The 27,621-nt window shown below is 40.4% G+C and overlaps 1 protein-coding gene across 1 annotated transcript in view; it reads left to right on the forward strand.

Annotated features, from left to right (window-relative positions):
• Nucleotides 1-3,645: 3,645 nt before the first annotated feature.
• The window catches only part of LOC115458750 (WW domain-containing adapter protein with coiled-coil-like), a gene marked incomplete at its 3' end in the record, with an annotated part of 100,238 nt that continues 76,262 nt past the window's right edge, over nucleotides 3,646-27,621 (forward strand). The window contains 3 exon segments of the mRNA XM_030188563.1: nucleotides 3,646-3,952; nucleotides 4,122-4,155; nucleotides 5,397-5,589. Coding sequence (XP_030044423.1) covers nucleotides 3,912-3,952; nucleotides 4,122-4,155; nucleotides 5,397-5,589 — 268 coding nt within the window.

The following is a 27,621-nucleotide window of genomic DNA, read 5'->3' on the forward strand; positions in this document are numbered from 1 at the left end:
AAGCCGCGCTGCAGAGGGGTCATCCGCTCCATCCGAGCGGGGATCCGTCTCCTCCAAGGAATCCGCAAAGGACCGTTGGGAGACCCCAGACACGCTGCCCTCATCTACATCGGAGGAGACAAATTCCTCCAAGGCCTGGGAATCAACCCGAGGGCGTTTACCTCTGGGAACCTCAACCTCTTTACCAGACGAGGGAGCGGGGGCAGCGTTGTGCATGAGGAAGGCCCGATGCAGCAGCAAAACAAACTCGGGGGAGAAACCCCCCAGACTGTGCACTTCCGCAGCCTGGGCAACAGCCCTAGGCGCTCTCTCAACCGGCGCTCGCAACAGCGGGGGAGAGACATGCTGCGCATCCAAAATGGCGTCCGGCGCGAAACTCCGCGAAGGAGCCGCGCGGGAAGAACGGCTCTTAACTTTAGCCGCTTCTGTGCCGTCGCCCAAATTAAGGGCGTTCATGGCATTAATGTCTCCAACCTCAAGGGCGGCCCAAGAAGAAGCTGTCCGAGCCGCGTGGCCGGCCAAGATGGCGGAGGCGAGGAGCGGGGGATGGGCGTTTATGGCGGGAAAAACCGCCACGCCGGAGGAAGGACCGGGACATGCATCGGTCGCGAAACTGTCACCCACCAAGGGCGAATCCGGCTTGAAGACCCCCGCATCCCCTCTAGAAGCGCTCGGGCGACCCGGGGAGCGACCCTTTGCGCCCTCGCCCTCCGACGCCATGTGCCACGAGGAGAAGAATCGGGGAACCCCCGCCCGCTATAAAAAGGTAAAAATTACCTGCTGTCCGCTCCGAGTCGTAACGACCTGGTGTCTCAGTGAGTAGCTGCAATAGACGCTTAAATAAACGTCGAAATAAACGCCTTTAAGGCCGTTCAAAATTTTTTTTTTTTTTTTTAACGGAGCCAGCGGGAGGGGGGAGAAAAGGAGGGACCTGGCACCACCAGGTTTGCACTTGCTCAAAAGAGCCCTCAACCCCAGGCACTCAACAAAACCTAAAAATTAGGCTTGGAGGCCTAGCCAGAGCTGCTGCTGTGTGTGACCACCACCTGCTGAGATAGAGAACATACTGAGGAGTTTCCGGCAGCACATGACCACATATAGGGAGGCAAAAGTTTGCTCTCTATCTCCACCTGCTGGTAGATGGACACAACCCACCAGTCTATGGATTGATCAGCTTGATGATATGGAAAAATTATTCAGTTTCTTTAAGAAATTTTATCAAGAGAAAAGCATGGGATACCAAAACTGAATAATTTATATAATGAGAAAAGCACAGGATACCATAAGAAGCACATCATCAAAACCTGCTGGATGAGAGGATTTACTAGACAGCCTAACTAGAAACTTCACCTGATCTTTTGCCAAGATGGCTAGAATTTGAAAAGTCATGCCCATGCTTTCTTCTTCATTTTGATAAATTTTAAACAAGTTTGGAAATATATGTTTTTTTAGGTCAGATTTTCATGTGCTACTGTAGGTCTGTGGATGTATGCATAAGTGAACTACTTTCTTTCTGCAAAAAAGTGGTAGCTATGTCCCGTTGTGGTACAGCGTTAACCTAAAAACCTGAAAAAATAGTTTTAGTAGTGACAAAAATTCTCAATGTTTTCCTTCTGCAAGCTAGTAACTTGTAGTGAAAATAAAGAGAACAAAGATAAAATTCAGGTTTCCCGCCTTTGTTTCTTTTTAATATTTTGCCAGCCACCAGTTTTTCCATGGCTCACCCTCAGCCCAGAAATAGAAGCAAAGTCTGCTGGTCACAGAGAATGTGGAGCCATATTTAGTTCTTGAGTGGACTCCTGCATCTGTATCCTCCCTGGTAATGATATGCCTGGAAGCTTGGGTAGACCACCTGACTGAGCACTGGCCATTTGGGTGAGAGGTTAGACAATCTCCTTTAGGTGCAAAGGGGTTGTGCATAGACCAGCTGCACTGATAATGGAGTCTCTTTGGGATTCAGTGTAGTCATAGGCCTTTAGCATTCAACCTAAGGACCAAGGTAAGCAGCACTTTTTAATAGCTGAAAATGGTTTGCATATTTTCTTCTTTTAAATAGTTTGAACAGATAAACTTATGAAAGGGTTATTCTGTGGATGCTTTACATGACCAGACCAATAACAAGCAAGGCTCTGGCAAATACATTTTAACACATTAGTAAATTCAGTTTTATTGCTGTATTAACCCAGGTTTTTTAAAGCCTTTATTTATAAGCTTATTAGTTAAAAGAGCATCAACATGCTTCATAAGGTGGTTTACTGTATACTTGTATCTGATATACCGCCATTCCTGACAGCAAAACAGTTCACCATCAAATTTTATAGAAAAGAATACAATTTTCATTGTAGGATTGGTACAGTGGTGTTTATAAGCCCTGCATCACTTGCTGACCAAAATCTCTTCCATTTGAAACTAGATTTTTAGTGAAGACCCATGCTGTAACTAGCTACTTTACTAGTAAAAAGAGGAAAATGAAGAACAGATGTACAGGAACTGCAAAATGCAACACACTAATCACAACGTACATTTTTGTCACATTTTATATCTGGCCCAAAGTCTTTCTTTGCAACTGATCAACCATCTTTTGTACCAACCATGTGGCATAAATGAAATAAAACAAAGCTTTTCTTTTATTTGGGAGAGCAGTCTGGTAACAGCAGAAACAGCTAAAGAAAAAGTCCTGACATGTAATCTTAACCAGACGAGAACGTGATTTAGGGGATTCCTCCTCCTCCCCCCACCCAATCTCCTTCCTACAGCTTTGGAAGTTAATTTTCAGATCCACTCATTTGTTTCCCAAATTTTTCATCCGATTTCTTTTTTTCTACTTAAAATCAGATAGCGATGTGCTTGCTTACATAAAGGAATCTGTAGTCTGGAATTTTTTATTTATTGCATTTGTATCCCACATTTTCCCACCTTAAAGATCTGGATATCACTACGAGCCGTTTACAAAGCGGTAGCATGTCCTGTACCAATTTTAAATGTGCACAGCTGTTGGGCTTAATGTTTAAGCAATTTGAATAACTACTTTTCGTGACAAGTACTTCACTCACAATTGACTGGAACATTTCTCCTGTCCCATTTCGTTATAAATAATACGAAAGGCACTAATTTAGAACGATATACTGCATTTTATCATGTCCATAAACACTAAACCGCATTCAATTTTGGACGCATGAACACTGCTCCCACTTAGTTGCGACACTGAAATCTAGCAAGCCTCGGCACCGCACCACCATTTGGCGTCCTACAACACTGGAGCCGCGAGTAGAGGAGGCCGTAGCGTACCCTTCTCTCCCTGTGTATAAAGAAAAATATTTATCCTTTTTACCTGAAGGCAGGACCACCTTTCCAAATATCTCTAGTCTAGTTTAATACATTTATTGAACAAATAAAACCACCAGAATAAAACCAACTATTCCACACCTTTTCTATACTCGTCCACACCAGGCCGGCCGGCTTTCACGACGTAGCAATGTCACTACGCATGCGCTGTTATCTCCTTCTTCCTCATAGCAAAATAGCAAATCCGGGAATCGAAGAATGCCGAAGCTAACGCTTGATACCCCGGATGAGCGAAGAAGCGACGCCAGGAAACCAGCTGACTGCGCAGTTAGGCGGTGCGAGAGCGTGGTGGGGGGAGAGAGACAGTGAGCGCGCTTCGGGGGCGCGCTCTACGCAGTTGGCACGCAAGCGTCGTGCTGGCTCCCGTTCGCTCGCCTGGCTCCGTCGGCCGCTGTTGTGCAGTTGGCTGTGTGTGCGGGTGGGAGATGGACTGTGAGCGCTCGTCTCACTAGTCAGCCTCAGACTCAGTACCGAAACTCCTCTCTCTCAAATCTTGCTAAAAGGCCAGTGCCTCGCCCCTCGCCTCTCTCCCTCCCTCACGTCCACCCCACACACACACGGCATTGATGGTAATGTATGCAAGGAAACAACCGAGACTCAGTGATGGGTAAAAGTCAAGATTATATTTATTCTTTTTCTTCCTCTTGGTTCGTTCCGTCTCTGACAAATCCGCCATTTTTGTTGGAAACCAAAATAAGTGGCAAGTGTTTTGAGGGGCGTTTCACTGAGGTTCGCGAGGTGTCTTAACCTCTCTTTTTTCTGCTTTTGTTTTCCAGCTGTCACGACCGCAGGGACTCCCAGCCTTACCAGGTAGAGTAACGGCGGGGCGGAGCGGGCCGGGGCCGGGCGCAGGCCTCGGGGGCAGCTGTAGGCCTCAGTACCGCAGTCTCCGCTGGAGCCGGCCTGGCTGAGGCCTGCTCTCCGCCCGATCTAAGACGACTTTTGTATTGCTTCTGAACTCCCAGTTATCACCAATAATAATAGTTTTGCATCTTGTAGCACAATTTATGGCACTGTGCCTTGCAAGACCTAATTTCACGTCCAGGTTTATTTTCTTCTAATTTTCTTGAAAATTTGCTTTCACCGTAATCGAATTCACATACCTTTTTTCTAAATTTAATTTTAAAGAGCTTAATGTAATATTTTATCTCAGTTCAATTAACCCAGAATCCAGTGGTCCAGTTCAGAGTTCCAGTAAGCCTTGCTTACGTTTAAAAATTCTTGCCCATATTATATATATATATTTTATTTTTGCTGTGGCATGAATGATCTTTTCATGCACTTTAAGGTGTTTATGAGAGGTATTTCAAATTGTTAAAAAACTTGATTGAAAATTGAGTTGCAGTGCCATAAAATAAGCTTATTTTCTAAACGTAGACATTGCAAATACTACAGTAGAACTATCACACAAGTAAAAACAGAGCTATGAGAGAACCTGAGGATAGTACTTTTGAAATATGAACACTTCAAATAACAGAGCATAATTCATATATGATTTTTAGAAAAATGTTAAACCAAATCTAGAGGTTCCTAGATTGTCTCTAGTAATGAAGGTATTCAAATATATACATATTTATTTGTAGTGTTTTGTTTTCTGCAGAATGTAGTTCATTGCTGCACACAATCTGTTGCATGGGAATTCAATGTTTTATGCACAGACCAGTGTTTGTATTCTTTTGTTTAACTTGTTTAAACAGTTCTGAACCAAAACTGGGGGAATGCTTGAAGTATAAAACTGGTCAACTTTGCCACAATGTGATGAGTTAAGGCCATCAAATATGAACATGGAATAAGGCCATCAAATATGAACATGGAATATGTAACAAGTTCATGTTTTAAAAGTTGGACTTGCAGAATATCAAATCAGTTCACTTCTGTAGGGACAGTAGGTTTATGCATAGTATTCATGAATTGGTTTATTACACTTGATTATTGATACACAGTAGGGGTTGTGAATTAGTCCTGACAGTGTCTAGGTAAGCTGCAGAAGAAAAGCTTTTTTTTTAATAGGTGTAGTTATTGATTTAAATGGTAATCTCTCTCATTTGCAGGCTCTTAAGTACTCATCAAAGAGTCATCCTAGTGGTGTTGACCACCGTCATGACAAGATGCGGGATGCTACAGACCCTTCACCACCAAATAAAATGCGCCGATCTGATAGTCCAGAAAACAAATATGGTGATAGCACAGGACACAGTAAGACGAAGAGTATGCATGCTCACAGAGTTAGAGAGAGGGATGGAGGTAAGTTGTATTTTATTTAAGATTGTATCAAGGTCTCTTCAGTGCTGCCGCCTTATACTAAGAAATGAAACATTCACTGACCACTTGTGATGAGCAGTCAAAATTGATAGATCCTTGGTTGCACGCTTTTACCAGCAGACTGAATAGTAGAGAAACTGTACAAAACAATTCTGCTTGTTCTGTATGTATATGTGTGTGTGTGTATATATGTTCTTTTTTTTATATATATATTACATATGAGCCATTTATTCTAACCTTTAATTTTCAAATTTTTTCGAGTTCTCTCCACAGGTATAATCTCCACCTTTCAGGGACTCTCAGCACATTTAATCTCAGAATAAGCTATGTGATGTTTCATGTTTAGCTAGATAGCTCAAAATATGATCTTGCCTGTTTCATTTTTAGCTTCCTCTTTTGGTTGTATTTTTTTTTAATAGTGTTGAGAGAGTCTGTACTGTATGTTACGGGATAAATCAAGTAATACCAAAGTGAGATTAAGTGTTAACACTTAGAGTAGCCAGAGAGGGAAACATATGAAAAAGGAGGATTGTAGTAAGGGAGGAAATGTCATGATGTGGAGAAACATTTTATTAATTTTCCTGAAACCTACATCTTTTTTTTGCTCTAAGTGCATTTTTAGGTGGAGAGAAGGAAACCCAAGTTTATAGACAGGGGAAGAATATTGAGTTGTTAAGCTGAAGATAGAGCTAAGAGAAAACAGTTTTGTTTGGTGAAAAGGTAGCGACAAGATGAGTATAAAATTTAGGGAGGGCAGGAACTCTAAAGAGAGTTGCTTTAATTTGTTAAATTTCTGTTCTGCCTAAGAACTAAGCGGAGTACAAAATTACATACAGAAATACATTAAAAATAGAGCAAGCGCTCATCAACATACTGTAGTATCATTGTCCCAGGTTTCTAATGGTAATATCGCTCCTCAGTAGAATGCCTTCACAAAAGTCAGTTTTCAAAAGCTTCTTCAACAGTTGCACAGAATGACAGTCTCAATGTTTCCAGTAGTGTATTCCTAAAACGTGGGCCAGATAACTGAGAAAGCAGTCATGCCAGTTTCTGCATATCTTGTAACCATCAGACTCTCGGTCGTTAATCTCGTTGCTGTCTTGGACCTTAACTGCTCACTGGTAGGTAGACTATCAGTGTTTGCGAGAAGTACCATGGTACTTTGGCATACAAACCTTTGTGAATTATTGACAAGATTTTATACTGCACTTTCAATACATTATTGGTAGCCAATGCAGTTGTTTTAATAGGGATGTCACATTTTCAAATCCAAAAGCTCCCAGTATCCTGGCTGCCACATTCTGGACTACTTGTAGTGCATGTACTCTAGAATTAGCTATTTCCAAGATATCGAGGCTTGATTATTTTGATGCTTTATAACACCAAACTTTGTAGCACAGTTCTAAAGTCAATCACAGATAACATTGGTCTCAATTTAGAAAGCAAAAGCAACTGAGAAAATGAGGACTTCACCACCTGTAAAATGTGATACTTCATTATCAACTGTGAATCTAATATTACTCCCACTAGCCATATCTGTGATTTAATTGGCAGCCTTGTTTCCCCTACCAGCACGCTCTAAAACTGCAATAATTCCTGTTTTTTTTTTGTACTAAGCCTGAGCTCTGTCTTACATAGGTTCAAAGCCCGTCACTACCGTCTGAACCTACTTCTTTCATATAAAACGTCAGCTTGCCAGGTAACCATTCCAACCCAACTTTTACCAGAAAAAATAACTGCACATCATCAGTATACATATGATAATGTACTCCCAATCACTCAAAGATCTGCCCGAAGGATACCATATAGATGTTAAACAGCAATGCTGAAAGGGAAGATCCTTTTTGGACTCCCATTTTCACCGTAACAATAGGTGATGGTATTTCCCCCACTCTGCACTTGCAAACTGCGACTTTTTAATAATGATGCAAACCAGTGCCATACAGTGCCACTCATACCATACTCGTGCAACTTATGTATCAACACATCTCCATCCCTGAACAGGCTCTCCATCCTTATATTGAAGGGGCCAAAATATTGTTTTTTGGGGGGGAAGGAAAATAATTATTGTATGTTGTATAGTTTAAGGTAATTGCCAAAGATTGTAAGGTAAAAGAGAAAATAGTTGATAAGATGAAAGATAAATTTTGTTGTAGAGGGGGAGTAGAAGGTCATATATTTTTCTTCCTCCTGAAGCTCTTGTACAATGGGTGACCTTGCCATTGGCACTTAGCTCCTAAATACATTGTCATGATCTGGAGAGAGAGTGACAAGATGGGGTGGGGGTGGGGGGTTAAAGTACAAAGGAAGTGTATATGAATCCTATTGCAACAGGCTTGGCATGGTAGTCTGTCTATGAGAAGGGCTGAGGGAGGTATGCAGGAGATGTTGTTTAAGATGGTAAGTGGACAACTCATCTTGCCCCATCTGTGTAGGGACAGCAGAGACTGTACAGGGTATTTAGTCAACTTTTCTTAAGGCATCTCTTTCCAGTAGGATAACCACAGTGATAATGTATGTGAGAGATTTACTGAACTAGAAATGTGCATACATTTATTTTGAAATTGTTATACTGCCTTTGCTGATGAGCAGTTTAAAGCGGTGTACAATAATCATTAAAAAAAACAACGAAGAAAAAAGGAACTACAATGGTGGTTAGGAAAGTACTGTAAGGCCATACACACAAACAGTAGAGAAGGACTAAAACATTGACAAAGGGGAGGGAAGAGAGAGGGGGAAAAGGGCGGGGGGGGGGGGGGGGGGAGAGGATAGGGCTAATCAAACATGAAAGACCAACTGCAGTTAATCTGAAGAAGAGGGGAAGGCTTGTTGAAAGAGCCAAGTTTTAACCATTAAAAATTATTTTTTTCAATATAATTGAGATTGAATACATATTGAGGACCCTGTTTACTAAGGTGTGCTAGCACGCTAAATGCTAGAGACACCCATATATTCCTGTGGGTGTCTTTAGTGTTTAGCATATACTACAAATGCTAGCACGCCTTGGGAAAGTGCGGGATACAAATTTAATATATAATAATAATTCACCAAAGGCAGTGCACAGCAAGTACAGTTTAATATAAAGCTTACAATTTGTTTTCAGGTTAACAATAGTGAAATGACCAAATATAAACATAAATACAATAAACATAAGTAAAATAAATGATGTAAACTTGAGAACAGCAAATTAAAACGTAATAAAGGGCTACCATGACACAGTATCAAAAATTTACACATTTAGCAGCACTAAAATTCAAATACATATGTATGTGTAAGCTTTTTTACCGAGGTTTAAGCAACGTGAATAAAAGAGGAGGGGGAGGACAGAGCAGGGAGCCAAAATTAACATCTCATGCATAGACGAGAAAAAGTCAAGAGTAAGGAAACATTAAAAACCTTTGAAAGTGTATCTTCTTAGATTGCTATGTGTATATGTACATATGTATATGTGTGTGATATATATGTAGATATAGATATATATGTAGGTATAGATTTTTATTTTTAATAATACTAGCTTTGTGGTTGCATTTCAAAGCAGCAACTAACATATTTAGATGTACAACTACTGTATTTCACCAGTTATTTGTACTCAATGTGGTACTTTCTTTTTAACGAACATGGCATGATAGAAAATAGTATCTGGCAGTTTTTGCTGGCTAGGACTTAAAATATCTGTAGAGAGTGGATTTTAAGATAATAATTTTGAAGTTCAAGCATCGTTCAAAAGTAATATCTTTAATACAGTCTTATGTAGATTTATCTCATTCATGTTGATTGTGGCCTTCCTGAAAACCAGACATGTTTTAGATGATTTAGATCACACTTTTTTTTTTCATTGGTAAATGAGGTGAGTTACATAAGAACATAAGCATTGTCATTCTGGGACAGACTGAAGGTCCATTGAGCCCAGCATCCAGTTTCCAACAGTGGCCAGTCCAGGTTACAAGTACCTGACACGATCCCAAAACAGCACGATGCATTTTAGGCTGCTTATCCTAGAAATAGGAGGGTGGTTGTCAATGATTAAATTTGTCACCATTTAAAAAGAATACACACTGATTGGTGTTATTATGGTGACTGTATGAGACTCTCCCTTGAACAACCAAGAGTATCTTATGGCACATTAAGACACTATATATATACTTCGGAGATCCTCTCTACTGGTTGTAGTATTGAATATTGTATAGTTACAGTAGAGCATTGCCAGAACTAATTGACAGTATCCTAGAAATAAGCAGTGGATTTTCCCCAAGTCCATCTTAGTAATGGCTTATGTGCTTATTGGAAGTTACTCCTTTAAAACTCGTTGAACTCTACCACTTATCAAATACAATATTAATTCAAATCCAAGGTGGTAATCTAGCTAGTACTGTGCAACGTATCCTGAAGGGAAGAGTAACATAGTAACATAGCAACATAGTAGATGACCACAGAAAAAGACCTGCACGGTCCATCCAGTCTGCCCAACAAGATAACTCATATGTGCTACTTTTTGTGTATACCCTACTTTGATTTGTACCTGTGCTCTTCAGGGCACAGACTGTATATGTCTGCCCAGCACTATCCCCACCTCCCAACCACCGGCTCTGGCACAGACTGTATAAGTCTGCCCAGCACTATCCCCGCCTCCCAACCACCAGCCCCGCCTCCCGCCACTGGCTCTGGCACAGACCGTATAAGTCTGCCCAGCACTATCCATGCCTCCCACCACCGGCTGTGGCACAGACCGTATAAGTCTGCCCAGCACTATCCCTGCCTCCCAACCACCAGCCCCGCCTCCCACCACCGGCTCTGCCACCCGATCTCGACTAAGCTCCTGAGGATCCATGCCTTCTGCACAGGATTCCTTTATGCTTATCCCACGCATGTTTGAATTCCGTTACCGTTTTCATTTCCACCACCTCCCGCGGGAGGGCATTCCAAGCATCCACTACTCTCTCCGTGAAAAAATACTTCCTGACATTTTTCTAGAGTCTGCCCCCCTTCAATCTCATTTCATGTCCTCTCGTTCTACCGCCTTCGCATCTCCGGAAAAAAAGGTTCGTTTGCGGATTAATACCTTTCAAGAGAGGGAGAGTGATTTCCGAGAGATGAGATCACTTGCCGTGGGAAAATGCCTCTGTATGTCAGCGGTCTGAGTGTTTTTTTACTTTACAGACTCGCTGAGCTGACTCTTCATAGGCATAAAAACTCACGTATTTATGGTAACTCCCTTCTCATTACCCTTTCTCCACTCAATTTTTCTGTTTTAAATTTTTGTTTTCTATTAATTTTAAACTTATTTAATTTTTTGAGATGCTTTTGTACTACTGAAAGCAACAGTGATCTTGTCTCTTCGAAATTACTCTTTCTCCCTCTCTTCCCTTATTGGAAGTTATGCAAAATGCTTTTACCACATTCTCTGGCAGAGTTTACGTGTTGAATGAAGAAATATTTTCTCTGATTTTAAATTTACTACTTTGTATCTTCATTGCGTGCCCACCTAGTCCTAATATTTTTGGAAAGCCAGAACAAGCGATTCACGTCTACCCGTTCCACTCCACTTATTATTTTATAGATCTCTATCATATCTCCCCTCAGCTGTCTTTTCTCCAAGCTAAAGAGCCCTAGCCGCTTTAGCTTTTCCTCATAGGGAAGTCGTCCCATCCCCTTTATCATTTTTGTCGCCCTTCTCTGTACCTTTTACTAATTCCTTTGTATCTTTTTTGAGATGCACCAGAACTGCACACAGTATTCGAGATGTGGTCGCACCGTGAAGTGATACAAAGGCATAACGTCCTTGTTTTTGTTTTCCATTCCTTTCATAATTCCTAGCATTCTGTTTGCATCCCCTTCCTGGTCGGTGACTTAATGTGGAACCTTGCATCACGTAGCTGTATTTCGGGTTCCTCTTTCCCACATGCATCAATTTACACTTGCTCAGATTAAACGTCATCTGCCATTTGGATGCCCATTCTGGTATGATCCTCTTATTTTTATAACCCTCTTGTGATTTAATAACTTTGTGTCATCAGCATATTTAATTACCTCACTAGTTACTCCCATCTCTAGATCATTTATAAATGTTAAAAACAAGGAGTCTCAGCACGAACCCCTGGGGCACCCCACTATCTACCCTTCATTGAGAATATTGAACATTTAATCCTACTCTCTGTTTTCTATCTTTTAACCAGTTTTTAATCCACAATAGAATACTACCTACTATCCCATGACTCTCCAATCTCCTCTGGAGTCTTTCATAAAGTGCTTTGTCAAATGTCTTTTGAAAATCCAGGTATACAATATCGACATGTTTGTTCATCTCTTCCAAGGCAATATAGTAGATTGGTGAGGCAAGATTTCCCTTGGCTAAATCCATGTTGGCTTTGTTTCATTAATACACGCTTTTGAATATGTGCTGTAATTTTGTTCTTTTTAATAGTCTCTACCATTGTGCCTGGCACTGAAGTCAGGCTCACCGGTCTATAATTTTCCGGATCACCTCTTGAACCTTTTGTAAAAATCGGCGTTACATTTGCCACCCTCTAATCTTTTGATACAATGCTTGATTTTAAAGATAAATTACTTATTACTAACAATAGTTCTACAAGTTAATTTTTCAATTTCATCAGTACTCTGGGATAATACCATCCGGTCCAAGCGATTTGCTACTCTTCAATTTGTCAAATTGCACCATTACATCTTCCAGGTTTACAGAGATTTTATTCAGTTTCTTTGACTCGTCAGCTTTGAATACCATTTCTGGCACCTGTATCTCTCCCAAATTTTCCTCCACTATGGCTTTGTCTTCCCTGAGTGCCTCTTTCTTCCTCTCTGTCATCTAGCAGTTCAACTGATTCTTTTGCTGGCTTTTTGCTTCTAATATACCTAGAAAAAAAGGTTTCACTGTGTTTTCCAATTCAATCTTCTTTTTTTTTTTTTTTTCAAAATCTCCCTTTGCCTTCCTTATCAGCGTGTTGCATTTGACTTGCCATTCCTTATGCTGTTTTCAGTCGGATCCTTCTTCCATTTTCTGAAGGTTTTTGTTGTAGTTCTAATAGCTTCCTTTACCTCACTTTTTAACCATGCCGGCTGTCGTTTGCCCTTTCTTCCTCCCTTTTTAATACATGGAATGTAACTTACCTGGGCTTCTAGGATGATGTTTTTGAACAGCATGCCTGATGTAAATTTTTGACCTTCGCAGCTGCTCTTCTGTTTCTTTTTTTGTTCTATCCCCCCCCCCCCCCCCACCATTCTCATTTCATTTTATTTATTTATTTTATTTTTGTTACATTTGTACCCCGCGCTTTCCCACTCATGGCAGGCTCAATGAGGCTTACATATTATATACAGGTACTTATTTGTACCTGGGGCAATGGAGGGTTAAGTGACTTGCCCAGAGTCACAAGGAGCTGCCTGTGCTTGAAGTGGGAATGGAGGGTTAAGTGACTTGCCCAGAGTCACAAGGAGCTGCCTGTGCTTGAAGTGGGAATCGAACTCAGTTCCCCAGGACCAGAGTCCACCACCCTAACCACTAGGCCACTCCTCCACTCCATTATAGTCTCCTTTTTGAAAGTTAAATGCGTATTGGATTTCCTGTTTGTACTTACCCTGAGCTGATATCAAATCTGATTATGTTATGATCACTGTTTTCAAGTGGCCTCCAGCACCATCATCTCCTGCACCAGATCATGAGCTCCACTATGGACTAGGTCTGTAGTTTTTCCTCCTCTTGTTGGCTGTTGTACCATCTGCTCCATAAAGCATTCCTTCATTTCGTCAAGGGATTTTACCGAAGTAGCATCCCCTGTTATGTTTACACAGTCAATATCAGGGTAATTGAAATTGCCCATTATTATTGGTTGCCCAGTTTGTTAGCCTCCCTAATTTGTGGTAACATTTCTACATCTGTCTGTTCATCCTGGCCAGGTGGACAGTAGTACACTTCTGTCACTATCCTTTCCCCCTTTAGACATGGAATTTCAATCCATAGGGATTCCAAGATGTTTGATTCAAAGCCCTTCTTAACATACAATGCTACCCCTCCACCAATTTGATTCACTCTATCACTGCGATTATAATTTGTACCCTTTTATAACAGTGTCCCACTGGTTATCCTCCTTCCACCAGGCCTATTATATCTAATTTTTTGTTTAGTGCAATATATTCTTAGGCTTCTAGCATTTGCATATAGACATTTCAAACTGTTTCTTGTTTCTATTTACATTTTGTTCAGCAGTTGACAGTGATAATTTGCAGTCTTGAAAATCTGTCTGCTTTTTATTTAAAGACACCTGGTCTACTGTGGTCTCTTTTTTTTTTTTTTTTTTTTGCAACCTCATTATTGGGATACCCTATCTTCCGTGTTTTGGTGATATCTTTGAAAGATACCTTGTTCAAAATCATGCGCTTTTGAATGACTGCCTTCACCCAGTTTCTAGTTTAAAAGCTGCTCTATCTCCTTTTTAAATGCTGATGTCAGCAGCTTAGTCCCACCCTGGTTAAGGTGGTGCCCATCATTCCAGAATAGGCTCCCCCTTTCCCATAATGTTGCCCAGTTCCTTACAAATGTAAAACTTCCTCCTTGCACCTTCGCTTCATCCACATGTTGTGACTCCAGAGCTCTGCCTGTCTCTTGGATTGGGGGGGAGGGGGGGGGAGAGGAGCCCTTGTGCAGTTATTTCCCTGTTTCCAGAGGGCTTACAATCTAAGGGCTAGATTTGTGACTGTGCATTACTGTGTTTTTGGTAAATGCAGTGCTTGTTAGAGTTAAATAGGTCCTATTTAATAATTTGGGACATTTTAGTAAATAACATATGCTAGTTCATGTTTAAGGCTACACTTAATAAAGTGATTACCATGTGGAGAGTGACATGTCTTGCCCATGCTCACAAGGGACTGTCCTTGGTATTTGATCACTGGTTCTCTGCCTGCTGCTCTAACTTCAGGCTATTTCTCCACTTCTAGTTGTGACTCCAGAACTAGGTTGGTAAATATCGTCCTCTGGGGAGAAAGCTGAGTTTTGTCTAGTGAGACATTTGAAACTCGAAAACTAGATGAAATCACACCAGATTCTGCAGAGTAAAACGGAAGTGTTCCTGAATAAAACTGGGGGTAATGCTGTTTATGGTGGTTGGATGAGGAGGACACAACAAGGGAAATACTAAAGGAACATCTGGAAATGTACCCAGTCAGATTAAAGCAGCTGAGAAATTCAAAGGGCTGATAGTGAAGCTCTGTTGGTTTATTAATTTCTTTTTTGGTTTCTTTTAACTAATATTGTTTAATTTTATATGTAACCTCTGAGTGAGTTCTTAAAAAAAAAAAGTTCTTTAATTTTAGTTTTAAAGAACATTTCCCTTCTAAAGAGATTCTGACTTGCATAAGTTTGGACAGCTCCATGACCATCAGTATAAACTGACAGTGTGCTCTGCTAACATATCAGAACATCAGGCCAAGAAACATGCCAAGTATGAATTGAAAACAAACTGCTACTCTGTGGACTTGTATTTGTTTTAATATTTTAAAAGGGGTTGTAATGCTAATGAAAGAAGCATTTCTTTCACTCCCTAGAGGTTACATGCTCTGGAATTTGACTAATCCTTGTGGATGAACTGAATATGGAGAAAGATTGATAATTTCATTGCAGAATGCATTTCACATTTTAATAGCAGCAAACAATTTATTTTGGTAAGTTAATGGAGATAGAACTCAGGTTTCTGTGATTTTTATACATCTTTGGTTTCCATCTGTTAAATAAATTACTACACTTTACAAATGTGCTCTTTCCCTAAGGATCATTCAGTTTGAATTCTCAGATGCTTAAATGAGGACTAGATTTTCCAGTGAAAGGAAATTACTTAGATGTTTTGATCAAATTTTTACTATTATGTAGAGCTCGCTAACACAGAAGAGAGTGAACATTGATCCTTGTGAAGTATTGAACATTTTTAAAATATCTTAATAAATATTGCTTCCCACTATTTTCTCATCTCAACATTTCAAGGTTGAACTTCTACAGGTGTTAAAATTTAGCAAAATATGTATTCTGAGACTAATAAAGATAACTGCTGTATTGCTGATCTGGTCTCGCAGATTAAGCTTCAGAAGTCTCTCTCAAAGAGTTCTGTAATAGTGGTGGCTTGCATTTGAGTCAGTCAAATTTATCCACTCTCTTCTAAGAGTGTGCATAACCATGTGCATAGCTTAAGAAAGGAAAGGTGATACCACAACTTAAAATCCTGATCAATTTTTATGTCATTGCTGTCATGTTCTGCATCACTCATCCTCAAGTTGATGTAGTTTATACCTTCTAGTTTATTCTTGAACCTACAACTGTATGGATATAAAACATTTATAGTATTATCAACTGTAAGAAACAAATTGATTGGTTTTCACTGAGTTGCTATTAAAGGTTTTGTTTGAAAACCTTTGGATTCATGTTTGAGATTTCACAGGTGTTTTTGATGCTCTTATGGTTTGCAGTTAGTTTGACATTACATCTTAGGTGATTTCTGAAGCAAACTTACTAATGGAATTTATACAAGTGGATTAATTGACCAACAGCAGTGGAAAAAGCAGGTTGTGCTAGTTGCCCAATTTGTTCTAACCTGCAGAAGGCATTCTTTACAGTAGAGATTTTGTGTGGGGTGCAATCCTAGATTATGCAGTTAAGGAAACTATTTGAATGTCTCAAGTTAGAGCATTTCAGAGCCATAAATGATGATTGTGCAAGACAGCCAGTATTATAAGATACTAGTAAAAAAGGCCCGTTTCTGACACAAATGAAACGGGCGCTAGCAAGGTTTTCCTCGGAGTGTGTATGTTTTAGAGTGTGTGTGTGAGAGTGACTGTGTGAGAGAGAGAGTGACTGTGCGAGTGTGTGTGTGTGACAGAGAGAGAGAGTGAGACTGGGTGAGAGTGTGTGCGAGAATGACAGTGTGTGCGAGTGCGTATGTGAGACACAGTGAGAGAGAGTGTTTCGCACAGATACAGTGTGTGTGAGAGAGAGAGCAAGTGTGAGAGTGTGTGCGATACACAGACTCTTTGTGAAACCGAGAGTGTATGAGACAGAGTTTGCAGAACCCCCTCTCCGAGTTCCAGGACCCGCCCCTCCCCTTCCAGTGGCTTTCCAGTAATCCCCTCCCCCCCTTTGTAGTTTCAGGACCTCCCCCCCCGTGTCGTTCTTGACCCCCCCCCTTTCGTAGAGCTGTCTGCTTAAAAGTTTTTATCTCCTGCAAGCAGGGATGCCGCTTCCGACAGCTTTTTTTTTTTTTGCTTGTGTTTCAGCTGTTCCTGTGGTCCCGCCCTCAAGGGCAGGACCACAGGAACAGCTGAAACACAAGCGAAAGAAAAGGCTGACGGAAGTGGCGTGCAGGAGGTAAAAACTTTTAAGCAGCCAGCTCTTACGAAGGGGTGGAGTGGGAGGGGGTCCTGAAACGACAGAAGGGGGGGGTGTTTGCGGCGCCATTATCGTCGACGGAGCTCCTTCAGCAGCACTACCAGTAATTCTCACCTCCAGCGTGCTTTCTTGCCTTGGACCGTAACTCCCTCGGAGTTGGTCTGCTAGGGTCACGTCATAATGCGGCCAGTGACGTCAGTCTGATCTACGGAGCCTACCTGACCAACTCCGAGGGAGCCACGGTCCCAGGCAGGTCAGAACGTTGGAGGTGAAAATTATTATATAGGATTTAAGTAGCTTTGGCCATTTATGTTTAAATGAACCTTCTGTGAACAGATGCTGACTCAACTGCCTGGTACAAAGTCACACATCTTTCTGAAAATTGTAATGCATAATGTTTATTTGCTAGTTTTAACAGATTGAATATGGCAGCTAAGTTTAGATACTCTTCCAGTTGGTTCATAATTTTTTTTTAATGTTAATAAAGCCCCCAGAGTTGATTTTGAGAGGCCTTTGGTTAGGTTCAAGTAAACTAAGACCTTTTAACATTCTGACCTTTTAGCTTGCAATTGTTCTATCTATTTTAACAACCATGGAATGCTCTATGAATTTGAAAATGAAGATAATTTAAAAAGTAGGGAAAGAGATAGGAAAGTGCACCGTCTTTCTGTGGTTACAGTCAAAATAGTTTACATTTTATGTACAGATACTTAATTAATTTGTACCTTGGGCAGTGGAGGGTTAAGTGACTTGTCCAAAGTCAAAAAAAGTTGCAGTGGGAATTCAGTCTGGTTCCCAGATTATTGCACAAACCATTAGGCTACTCCTCCACTCTTAAATGCTTCCAACAGTTTCAGGTATCTAAAACATTGTTTTGAAAAGGAAGCTAAATGAAACTGAGGTCAAAGTAAGATCTGGAAGAGCAAGAAAATCTGATAGAACTGCCTGAAAAATGGTCGTATTTGCAACACTGAACCTACAGATCTTTGTAAATGACCTGCTGAAAAGTTTAGCAGACACAGGAGTAATTGTCCACAGTACAGTGATCTATGTATTAGAGTTAACAAAAGTAAACCTCCCCTGTGACTACCTCATAAAGTTTTGTCAAAAGCGGTGCTTCTCAATCCAGTACTTGGGGACACATTTAGCCAGTAATGTTTTCAGGCTATCTACAAAGAACATGGATTTGCATTGAGTGTCCCTGATCTTTGTACTTTTTGAAAGATTGAAAAAATCTCACTTTTACCTGTACTACACTAGTCAGGATTTTAAAAACCTCTATCATATGTCCCCTCAGCCTTCTCTTTTCAGAGCTGAAGAGCCCTAACATCTTTAGCCTTTCCTCATATGGGAGGAGTTCATCGCCTTTATCATTTTGATTGCTCTGCTTTGAAATTTTAATTCTGCTAAATCTTTTTTTTTTTTTTTTTGAGATACAGCGACCAGAATTGAGTGCAATACTCAAGGTGAGGTTGCACTATGGAGTGATACAGAGGCATTATAATATTCTTGATCTTATGTTGCATCCCTTTCCTAATAATTCCTAGCATCCTGTTTGCTTTTCTGGCTGCTGCCGCACACTGGGCAAAAGATTTCAGCATATTATCTAAATTGACACCTAGGTCTTTTTCTTGAGTGCTGACTTCTAAGGTGGACCCTAGCATCAGGTAACTATGATTTGGATTATTCTTCCCAAACTTTGCATTTGTCCACATGAAACTTCATCTGCCATTTGGATGTTCAGCCTTTCAGTTTCCTAAGGTCTTTCTTCAATTTTTCAAAATTCACACAAGTTTTGACAACTTTGAATAGTTGTCATCTGTAAATTTAATCACCTCACCTATCGTTATGTTTTCTAGATCATTTATAAGTATGTTAAATAGCACTGGTCCCAATACAGATCTCTGTGGCACTCCACTGTTCACCCTCCTCCATTGAGAAAAATGGCCATTTCACCCTACTCTCTGTTTTCTGTCCTATAACCAGTTCCCAATTCACAGAAAGACAATGCCTCCTATTCCATGACTTTTTAAAATTTTCTCAGGAGTCTTTCACGAGGAACTTGGTCAAAAGATTTTTCTAAATCTAGTTAAACTACATCAACCGGGTCATCTCTATCTACAAGTTTATTCACTCCTTCAAAGAAATGAAGCACACTGGTGAGGCAAGACTTCCCTTGGCTGAACCCATGACAACTCTGTCCTACTAAACCATGTTTGTCTATATGTTCTGCAATTTTATTCTTTATAATAGTTTCCACTGTTTTGCCGGCACTGATGTCAGACTTACTAGTGTGTAATTTCCCTGATCACCCCTGGAACCCTTTTTAAAAATCGTCGTTACGCTGGCCACCCTCCAATCTTCAGGCATTACTGACAATTTTAACGACATATTACAGATCACTAATAGCAGATCAGCAGTTTCATGTTTGAATTTTTTCAGTACCCTGGGGTATATACCATCCGGTCCAGGTGATTTATCACTCTTTAACTTGCCTATTTGCTCGTTATGTCTTCCAGGTTTACATTTTTATAGAACCTTATTTGGTGCCATGTTTTGAATATACTGGAGCCTCAGGAACTCAGGATCTAATACCATTGTAAACAACATTGGTACCTTTTCTTGTTCATTTGTCATGTAAATCTGAAATTTTCAGGCGATCAGGAGGATATGCCATTACCTGTGTTGACAGGGCGTGAATGGCCTATTTGTGCTACAGAGCGATTCTACGTTTCTGTACTGAAAGGATTTTTAACTCTGTGACCAATTTTTAGTTCACCTTTCACTTTTCCCTCACTTATCCTCTTAGCTACTCTTACTGTTTTTCGTGTCCTCTGCATAGATTTTCCCGCCTAGTTCTCTTGTAACTTTGTTAATGAAAATATACTGAAAAGTACTGACCCAAGCCTTGAAACACTCCATTTCAGTAGAATGGCTCCAGTGACTTCCACTCGTTGCTGCCAGAGTTGTTGCTTTGTCTTGTTCCATATTTGGTTAGTTTACATATTCTTTATGAAGCAGATTGTCATTCACCATAATAAAGTTGAGAGAGGCAGCATCTGCACTCAAGTGATCCACTGTTCTGATTTCCTTATCAAAGAACTGTTATATGTAGGGTTTTTTTTTTGTTTTTGTTTTTTTTTTGTAATGTAACCTCAGTTTTATGTTAGTACTGTTGCCCCCGAGACATTTGGATTGCAGGCCTATAATTAAGCGGAAGTTTGTTTGTTTTTTTCAAATCTTTATATGTAGTGTTGAGGGTCAGTCCCAGTGATAGTAGTCAGTGTTTTTTCTAAAATGATTGTAAGTCCTACACTCAACACAGATTACTTTTTTTGGATGGAGTGCAGGCGTTAGCTAAAGATTAAGAGAGCTCAAACACCCACAAAACTAGCTCCTGTTCGTGTATTTTGTTCTTTCCTTTATTCTTTTTTACAGTCTATTCTTTCATTTTGTTTTTCTCTTCTACAATACCACCTCTCATTAAACACTCTTTCTTCTCCCCCCTCCTCCACTTGCCTCTGATCTCATTTCTGCTTTATTCCTTCTGCTATTTTTCTTCCCTCTTATGCCTTCTTCCCTTATTTTCTTAACAGTGCAGTATAGCTCCTTTTGCTGTTCTTTGCCTTGACAGCAGCTTGTCAGTTTTAAGCATAGAACTTCTTCCAGATAGCAGCAAACTACAGGGGGTTGATGAACTGGAAGATATGTGGTAGGGTGATTCCAAAATATAACTTGTGTTTTACAGGGTTGTCAGCAGTTATCTTATGTACATGATTTCCAACATTTTAATCTGAATAAATCCTGATGAGTTTCTCTGTACTAGATTAATTCCATTGCCTGAAAATTATAGGTGTATTTTTATATTCAGAATTGTTTTTGAGCTTGCATATAAAAAAAAAAAAAAAGACCCCAGCTATCATCCAAAATAGGTACATGTTACTACTTGAAAATGGGTGTCTCCCAGCAGCATTACATCCATAATGCAAACATGCATGTTGCTTAGGCCAGTTTGGTTCAGATTTGCCCCAGCACAATAAAATGTTAGCATACTGATATAAGGAGTGGATAGTAGATGCAACCAATCATATTAGGTTTTTCAGTATATAAATTGGCAAATCCCACATTCCTTTTTCCATCTTTCAAAACAGCTATATAGTTTAGAGTATTCATATAACGGCTTATGAAGAACTGTTTGTTGTGCCTTCCCCTTTATTTATATATATATATATATATATTTTTTTTTTTGTTTTGTTTTTTTTTGTTTGTTTCATTTGTATCCCACATATTCACACCTATTTGCAGGCTCAATGTGGCTTACATATTATCGGAAAGGCGATTGCCGATTCCGGTAAGAAAAAAAATACAAAGTAGTGTCCGGTAAGAAGACAAATCTGGTGAGAAAAACAAATAACAAGGTAATGTTGGATAGTATAGATTGGAGTGGAACAAACACAGTTATGGCATCTTTGAGCGGAAGAGTTATGTTATGTCCATTTCATGCTTTGGGTTCATTGTGTTGCAGAGTCTGGGCAGTTAGGTTGGGTCGGTAGGGTAGGCCTTTTTGAACAGGTTGGTTTTTAGTGATTTCCGGAAATTTATAATATAAAATTAGTGCAACAAATGAAAGGAATGCGTAGCATATATGCTGCCTTTCAGTCTTTCTCTTCATATATATGTAAAGTCATATGTTTGTATTTGTCTTGAAGGAGTTGCTAGGCATTCCATTCATTGGTTTAGAAATAATAAAGTGAAACCAAATGTTACGATACATATAAGTATTAGATGCTATGTCAAGATGTCAGAAGGATGGGTTTTTTACCATTCAATGACATGGTGCAACTGACCCATACAAACAAGTAATATACTGTACTATGCTTTTCAGCCATTAGTACATATAACAATTAGTAATAAACATAACAGCCATACTGATTCAGACCAAAGGTCCATTCATGCTAGTATCCTGCAAGTCTTCATTTGCTTCCCATCTATTACAGGGCCAAATACAAGATTTTATGCTTCAACATTTAAAGCTTTGCTTGATTATTTATGGCATTTGTGCCTCACATTATCCCAAACAAGTTCGGGTTTAGTGTGGCTTACATCAAACTTTTTAAGCAAATTATAATGAGAGCTATAATGAAAATAGAAAACAATAATAGGTGGTAACATGCAAAGCAGTAAGATAACTCATTTTGAAATTAACTAAAAGAAACACCAGCAGTGGCGAGGAATTCACTAAATAAGAATGCTTTCAACAGTTTATAAATTTAAAGTAGTAACATATCTGAGTGCCTTTGGTAGGGAAATCAAAAGATTTTTACAACACATAAAATGGAGGAGAAGATAGTCTCATGACTTCTGATGAGCATTACATAAAGGTAATTCTAAGAAGTACTACATATAGTCAGGTAAAAGACCAAATACAATTTGCTAAACTATACGTAGTTTTTTTTATATTTCAACAGTTTTTATTGATGACAGAACAAAATATACAACTCTTTTCCTTTACAATAATACTGTGTAGCATTACAACATGTACAATGGCAATACAACCAATTACAACCGTTTTCCCAGTCATCAAACTTTTATAACATTCCCCCTCCCTCCCCCTCCCCAAAAAAAGGAAAAACTATGCTGTTCATAATTGTAACCCCTCCCCCTCCCCCCCTTCTCCCAATCTCCCACCACAAGGATCAATACCTTTATTGAAAGGGATTAAATGCCATCCATGTAGAATAAGGTCAAGCTCCTATTTATGTAAGGGGGCCCTCTAATTGATTAAGAACAGTACTACGGGCCCTTGGAGAAAGGACATGTATATAGCATTTCCAAATTAAATAGAATTCTCTTTGTCTCTTAGATTTTTTACGCACATCTCCCAATTCCATCAAGAGTAACACATGTAGTCTATTACGCCACTGCCAATATGAAGGAGCTTCTGTTTGGACCCAGTTGACTAAAATGCATTTTTTCCCCATAAGGAATGCTCTATATAGTAGCAAGTTATGATGAACAACACCTGTTCCTCTCAGAGTCTCCACACCCAGTAAGGCATTGTCGGGACCTACCCGAATGTGCTTGTTCAATATACTTACCATGAAATTACTCACTTTTGTCCAAAAGTTCTTTATCTCTGGACACTCCCACAAGGCATGAAAGTAGGAGCATTCTGAACCTCCACATTTCCCACACTTCGGCAAATCTATTCTCCCCATTTTATATAGCCGCAGTGTCGAAGTGTATGCTCTAAACAGCATTCTGCCCTGACATTCTCTAAGATCAGCATTGTAGATTTTCTTTGGAATTTGTCTCATGCTCTGTAATATCAATTGTGTTGTAACTTCTTTATGCAGATCTAGTGACCACTTTTCCGTAATGTGTGTCAGTACTCTCTGTTTGCTATTCTGCATTATTCTTTTATGAAGTAATATCGATATTGCTTCCTCAGTGGGTGTATCAAAAAGTTGATCTAATACACTAGATACATCAACAGCAAGTGAGTGATCGGGAATACTCTCAACATAATGGGAGATCTGTTGATATGCAAATTGGTCCCCCCACGTTATGTCTCCAAAACCCAGAGAATCTATTTTCTTAATATGCCCTTCACCATCTACTATATCCTGTAGGTGTGTAAGCCCCATTTGTTGCCATGTGTGGGCTTTCTATACCTGGAAGAAACTCCCCATTCCCTATAATGGGTAATAATCTGCTATGGTGTGCGTCAAAATGCCAAATCCTGCTCAAATCTTTCCATGCCAGTCGAAGGGGTCGAATTACTATGTTGTTTCTTAAATGTGCTGGCAGTGTAGTGTGCTGTGCCTGTAACACATAATGCAAACTCAAAGGACACACCCAATCCTCTTCCACCACCCTCGGGGTATAATGTGAAGTGCCTCTCAGCCAGTCCCCTATATGTCTCATCAGGCAAGCTTTATTATATTGATAGAGGTCTAAGACCCCAACCCCCCCCCCCCCCCCCCAAGGATCTAGCATGTGTCGCCAGCTTATCTGTGGTCGCTTCTTATTCCAAAAGAATTTAGAGAGTAGGCTCATCAATCTTTTCCAGTCCACTTTAGTTAAGTAAAGTGGCAAGGTTTGAAAGCAGTAGAGCCACTTTGGGAAAATTATCATATTAAATAGAGACCCTCCCTAATAGTGAGACCGGCAAACTGGACCACCTGCTCAACATATGTTTTGTATATTCAAATAGGCTGGTTATATTCAGTTTATATGTGTGCGGGATCGCCCGGTAACTGGATGCCTAGATATGTAAAGGTATTATCAGTTTTCCTGAAAGGACAGGTTGAACTCGCCCATTCCTCTTCCTGCATATACAATGGTTGTATCTCAGATTTCTCTAAATTAAGACAAAACCCCGAGAAGTCACCAAATTCTTTAAAAATTTCCAGAGTAGCTGCTAATGACTCCTTTGGGTTTTGAAGAACAACCAAAAGATCATCCGCAAACGCAGAAATCTTAAATTGCTCCACTCCCAAGGAAACTCCCTTTATGTCTGTTGAATTTATAAGGTCTCGAATTAAAGGGTCCAACACCATTACAAATAGGAGTGGAGAGAGTGGACATCCCTGGCAATTTCAATTGGCCTTGAAGTCATCCCATTTACCAATACTTCTGCCCTCAGGTTGGTATATAACGTTTTTATAGCTTCCTTGAAGAATCCCTGGACTCCATAAGCATCTAAGACAGCAAACATAAAATCCCACTGCCTTATGCATCAAATGCCTTATGGGCATAAAAGCTGACGAGAATTGAGGGGGTTTGTTCATGTTTAAGCTGTTCCAGTGCCAGCAATATCTTTCTCAAGTTCTTAGCCACAGACCGTGTTCGAACGAACCCATCTTGTGGGTCCAGTACCAAAGAAGGGAGAAACCTGGCCAGCCTATTGGCCAATATCTTAGCTAGTAATTTGGCTTCAAAAGATAACGATATGGGCCTATATGATTCTGCCTTGCTTGGATCTTTCCCAGGCTTTAGCAGCACAATTATCTGCGCTGTTCTCAATAAATTTGGTAGTTCTCCCTTACAGATATGTTAATTAAACACTGTGGCCAGACAAGGTGCAATATCCTGTACTAAGAGTTTATACAACTCCGAGGAAAATCAGTCCGCTCTCGGCGCCTTATAGAGGGAGCTGATGCGGATATTCCAGCTAACTTCTTCCTCCACTATCTCCGCCTCAAGAACATCTCGCTGTCTTTCCGTAAGCTGTGGGAGTTCTTGCCCCTCTAGATATGATGCCGCCTCCAACCCCTCATCTTCCGGCGAGGAATACAATTGGGTATAAAAAGTCTCAAAAACCCGACAGATATCTTCATTTTTATGGTGACTTATTCCTTGTGTGTCCTTAACCTGTGTCACCCATCTCCTACCCCCCACTTGATGGACCAATCTCGCTAATAGTTTCCCTTGTTAATTAGCATGTTTATACAACTGGTATTTGTAATAAACTAAAGAGTGTTGTGTGCGCAAGTGAATCAGTTGATTTAACTCTATTTGCGCTTCCATGTATAACTTTTTGTGAGTATCAGATCGTATCTGTCCATATATCTGTCTAAGCCTCTGTACTCAGGCTTCTAACCTTAACATCTCAGCCTCCCTTGCTTTCTTCTTATGGGCAGAATAGGAAATATGTCCCCGCAACATTGCCTTGGCTGCCTCCCAAAAGAGTACGGGGTTCGACTGATAACTATCTTGGTTTAGTTCTGCATAATCTTTCCATTTATCTCGTATAAATGTGTGAAATACTGGGTCAGTGTATAAAGCTCTCGGGAATTTCCATTGATATGGACCCTTCGGTGTACAATCCCAGTCTATCTTCATCCAAATCAATGCATGATCAGACACTTGTGTGGGACCTACCTCTGCTTGTGTCAGTAGGGTTGCTATATTCTGAGATATTAACAGATAATCTATTCGGGACTGTGTCCCATGGGCCCTGGAAAGATGGGTATAGTCCCGCTCTCCCAGGTGCAGCAAACGCCAAGAGTCCAGCACTTCTAAGGTGGAGCCAAACCCATTGCACACCCCTAGAGTAATTCTCCGGTCCAAACTGCGAAGGGCCAGTGCTGTCCCACCAGTGTGTCAAAAACCATGTTAAAATCTCCTCCTATTATTATTGGGATCTACTCAAACTTTTGCACCTGCCTAATAATATTCTGGAAAAACTGTTTGTCATATTGATTTGGAGCGTAGATGTTAACCAATAAAAGCGGTTTGTTATTAAGTGTAATGTGTTGTATTATATAACGGCCTTGTGAGTCTATGATCTTACTGTGTAGGATATATTGCACCCCCTTACGAATCAGGATTATCACCCCTGCCTTTTTGTTGACTGCTGGGCTGTCCACCATCTCTCCAACCCACCAGCGACACAATTTCCTATGTTCTGCACCATCTAGGTGCGTCTCCTGAAGCATAGCTATGCGTGCCTTATGTCTGTTCAGTGTCTGCATGATCTTAGAGCGCTTAATTGGAGAATTAACCCCCCCCCCCCACATTCCGTGATATAATTTTTACCATATCTCTCCCTTATTCTTTCCCTTGTTAAATCTCTCGCTCTGTGTATTCATTTGAACTGGGGAGAGGTATCCCAGCTTACCCCTCACCACAATCCTCTGCAGCCAAACAATCCCTCTATTTATAACCAAAAGCTTCTTCCTCTGGTCCTTGTTGTGTCCCAATCCCTCCCCTTTCCCCCCTACTCCCTCCCAGTTCCTTCATAATCCCTTCCCCCCCTCCTCCGCCCAACCCCCCCCCCCCCCCCCCCATTCTCTTAAGTTCTCTATGAGAACTCATCACGTATAGGAGCTCTCCAGTTCCCATAGCAACATACCCAAACTTATAACATGGTCCTACAAGAGCCTCAACTGGTCTTTCTCCCCCTTTCTCCCCTCCACGTAAACACTTCCATGCATCCCAATTCCCAAACAGTTCTTATTACACCATTTACCTCTATAGCCCCCCCCCCCCCCCCATCATCAAACATACTTAGATACCACTTTTACTTCTAACTTCCAGGTGCTGGGACTGAACCAAACTCCTACAGAAAGGACAGGTTTATTCTGACCCCTAAATCCCATACTTCTCAAATTGACTGGCGTTAGGTGAGAAACCTACCTGATATTGTCTTAAATTAAGGCTTGTTGCTTAATCAATTTAATTAGCACTGGGAAACCTCTCTTTCTGTCTTTCTTTCTGTTCTTGCCAAACTCTGATAGAGGGGAGGGGCATTTTTACATAGCTGCTACACTGCTATAATTATTGGCAATATCTAGATTTATTTAAAAGGAAAGTTATTAATATCTAGGGCAGTTTTAAAAAGTAAAATAAAGTGTAAAGTCCTGGATCAGACACTACCATGTTGGTCCATTCAGCTAAAGAATTCCCTTGATAGCAGCACTTAGCTGACCCATTGGGACTTAAGCACCCTCACAGCTGGGGGCAAGCAGGGTTGGACTCAAACTAAAGGACATACCACTTTTACTTCTAACTTCCAGGTGCTGGGACTGAACCAAGCTCCTACAAAAAGGACAGGTTTATTCTGACCCCTAAGTCCCATACTTCTCAAATTGACTGGTGTTAGGTGAGAAACCTACCTGATATTTTTG

The sequence above is a fragment of the Microcaecilia unicolor genome, unplaced genomic scaffold (genome assembly GCF_901765095.1).
Source record: "Microcaecilia unicolor unplaced genomic scaffold, aMicUni1.1, whole genome shotgun sequence".
Classification (NCBI taxonomy): domain Eukaryota; kingdom Metazoa; phylum Chordata; class Amphibia; order Gymnophiona; family Siphonopidae; genus Microcaecilia; species Microcaecilia unicolor.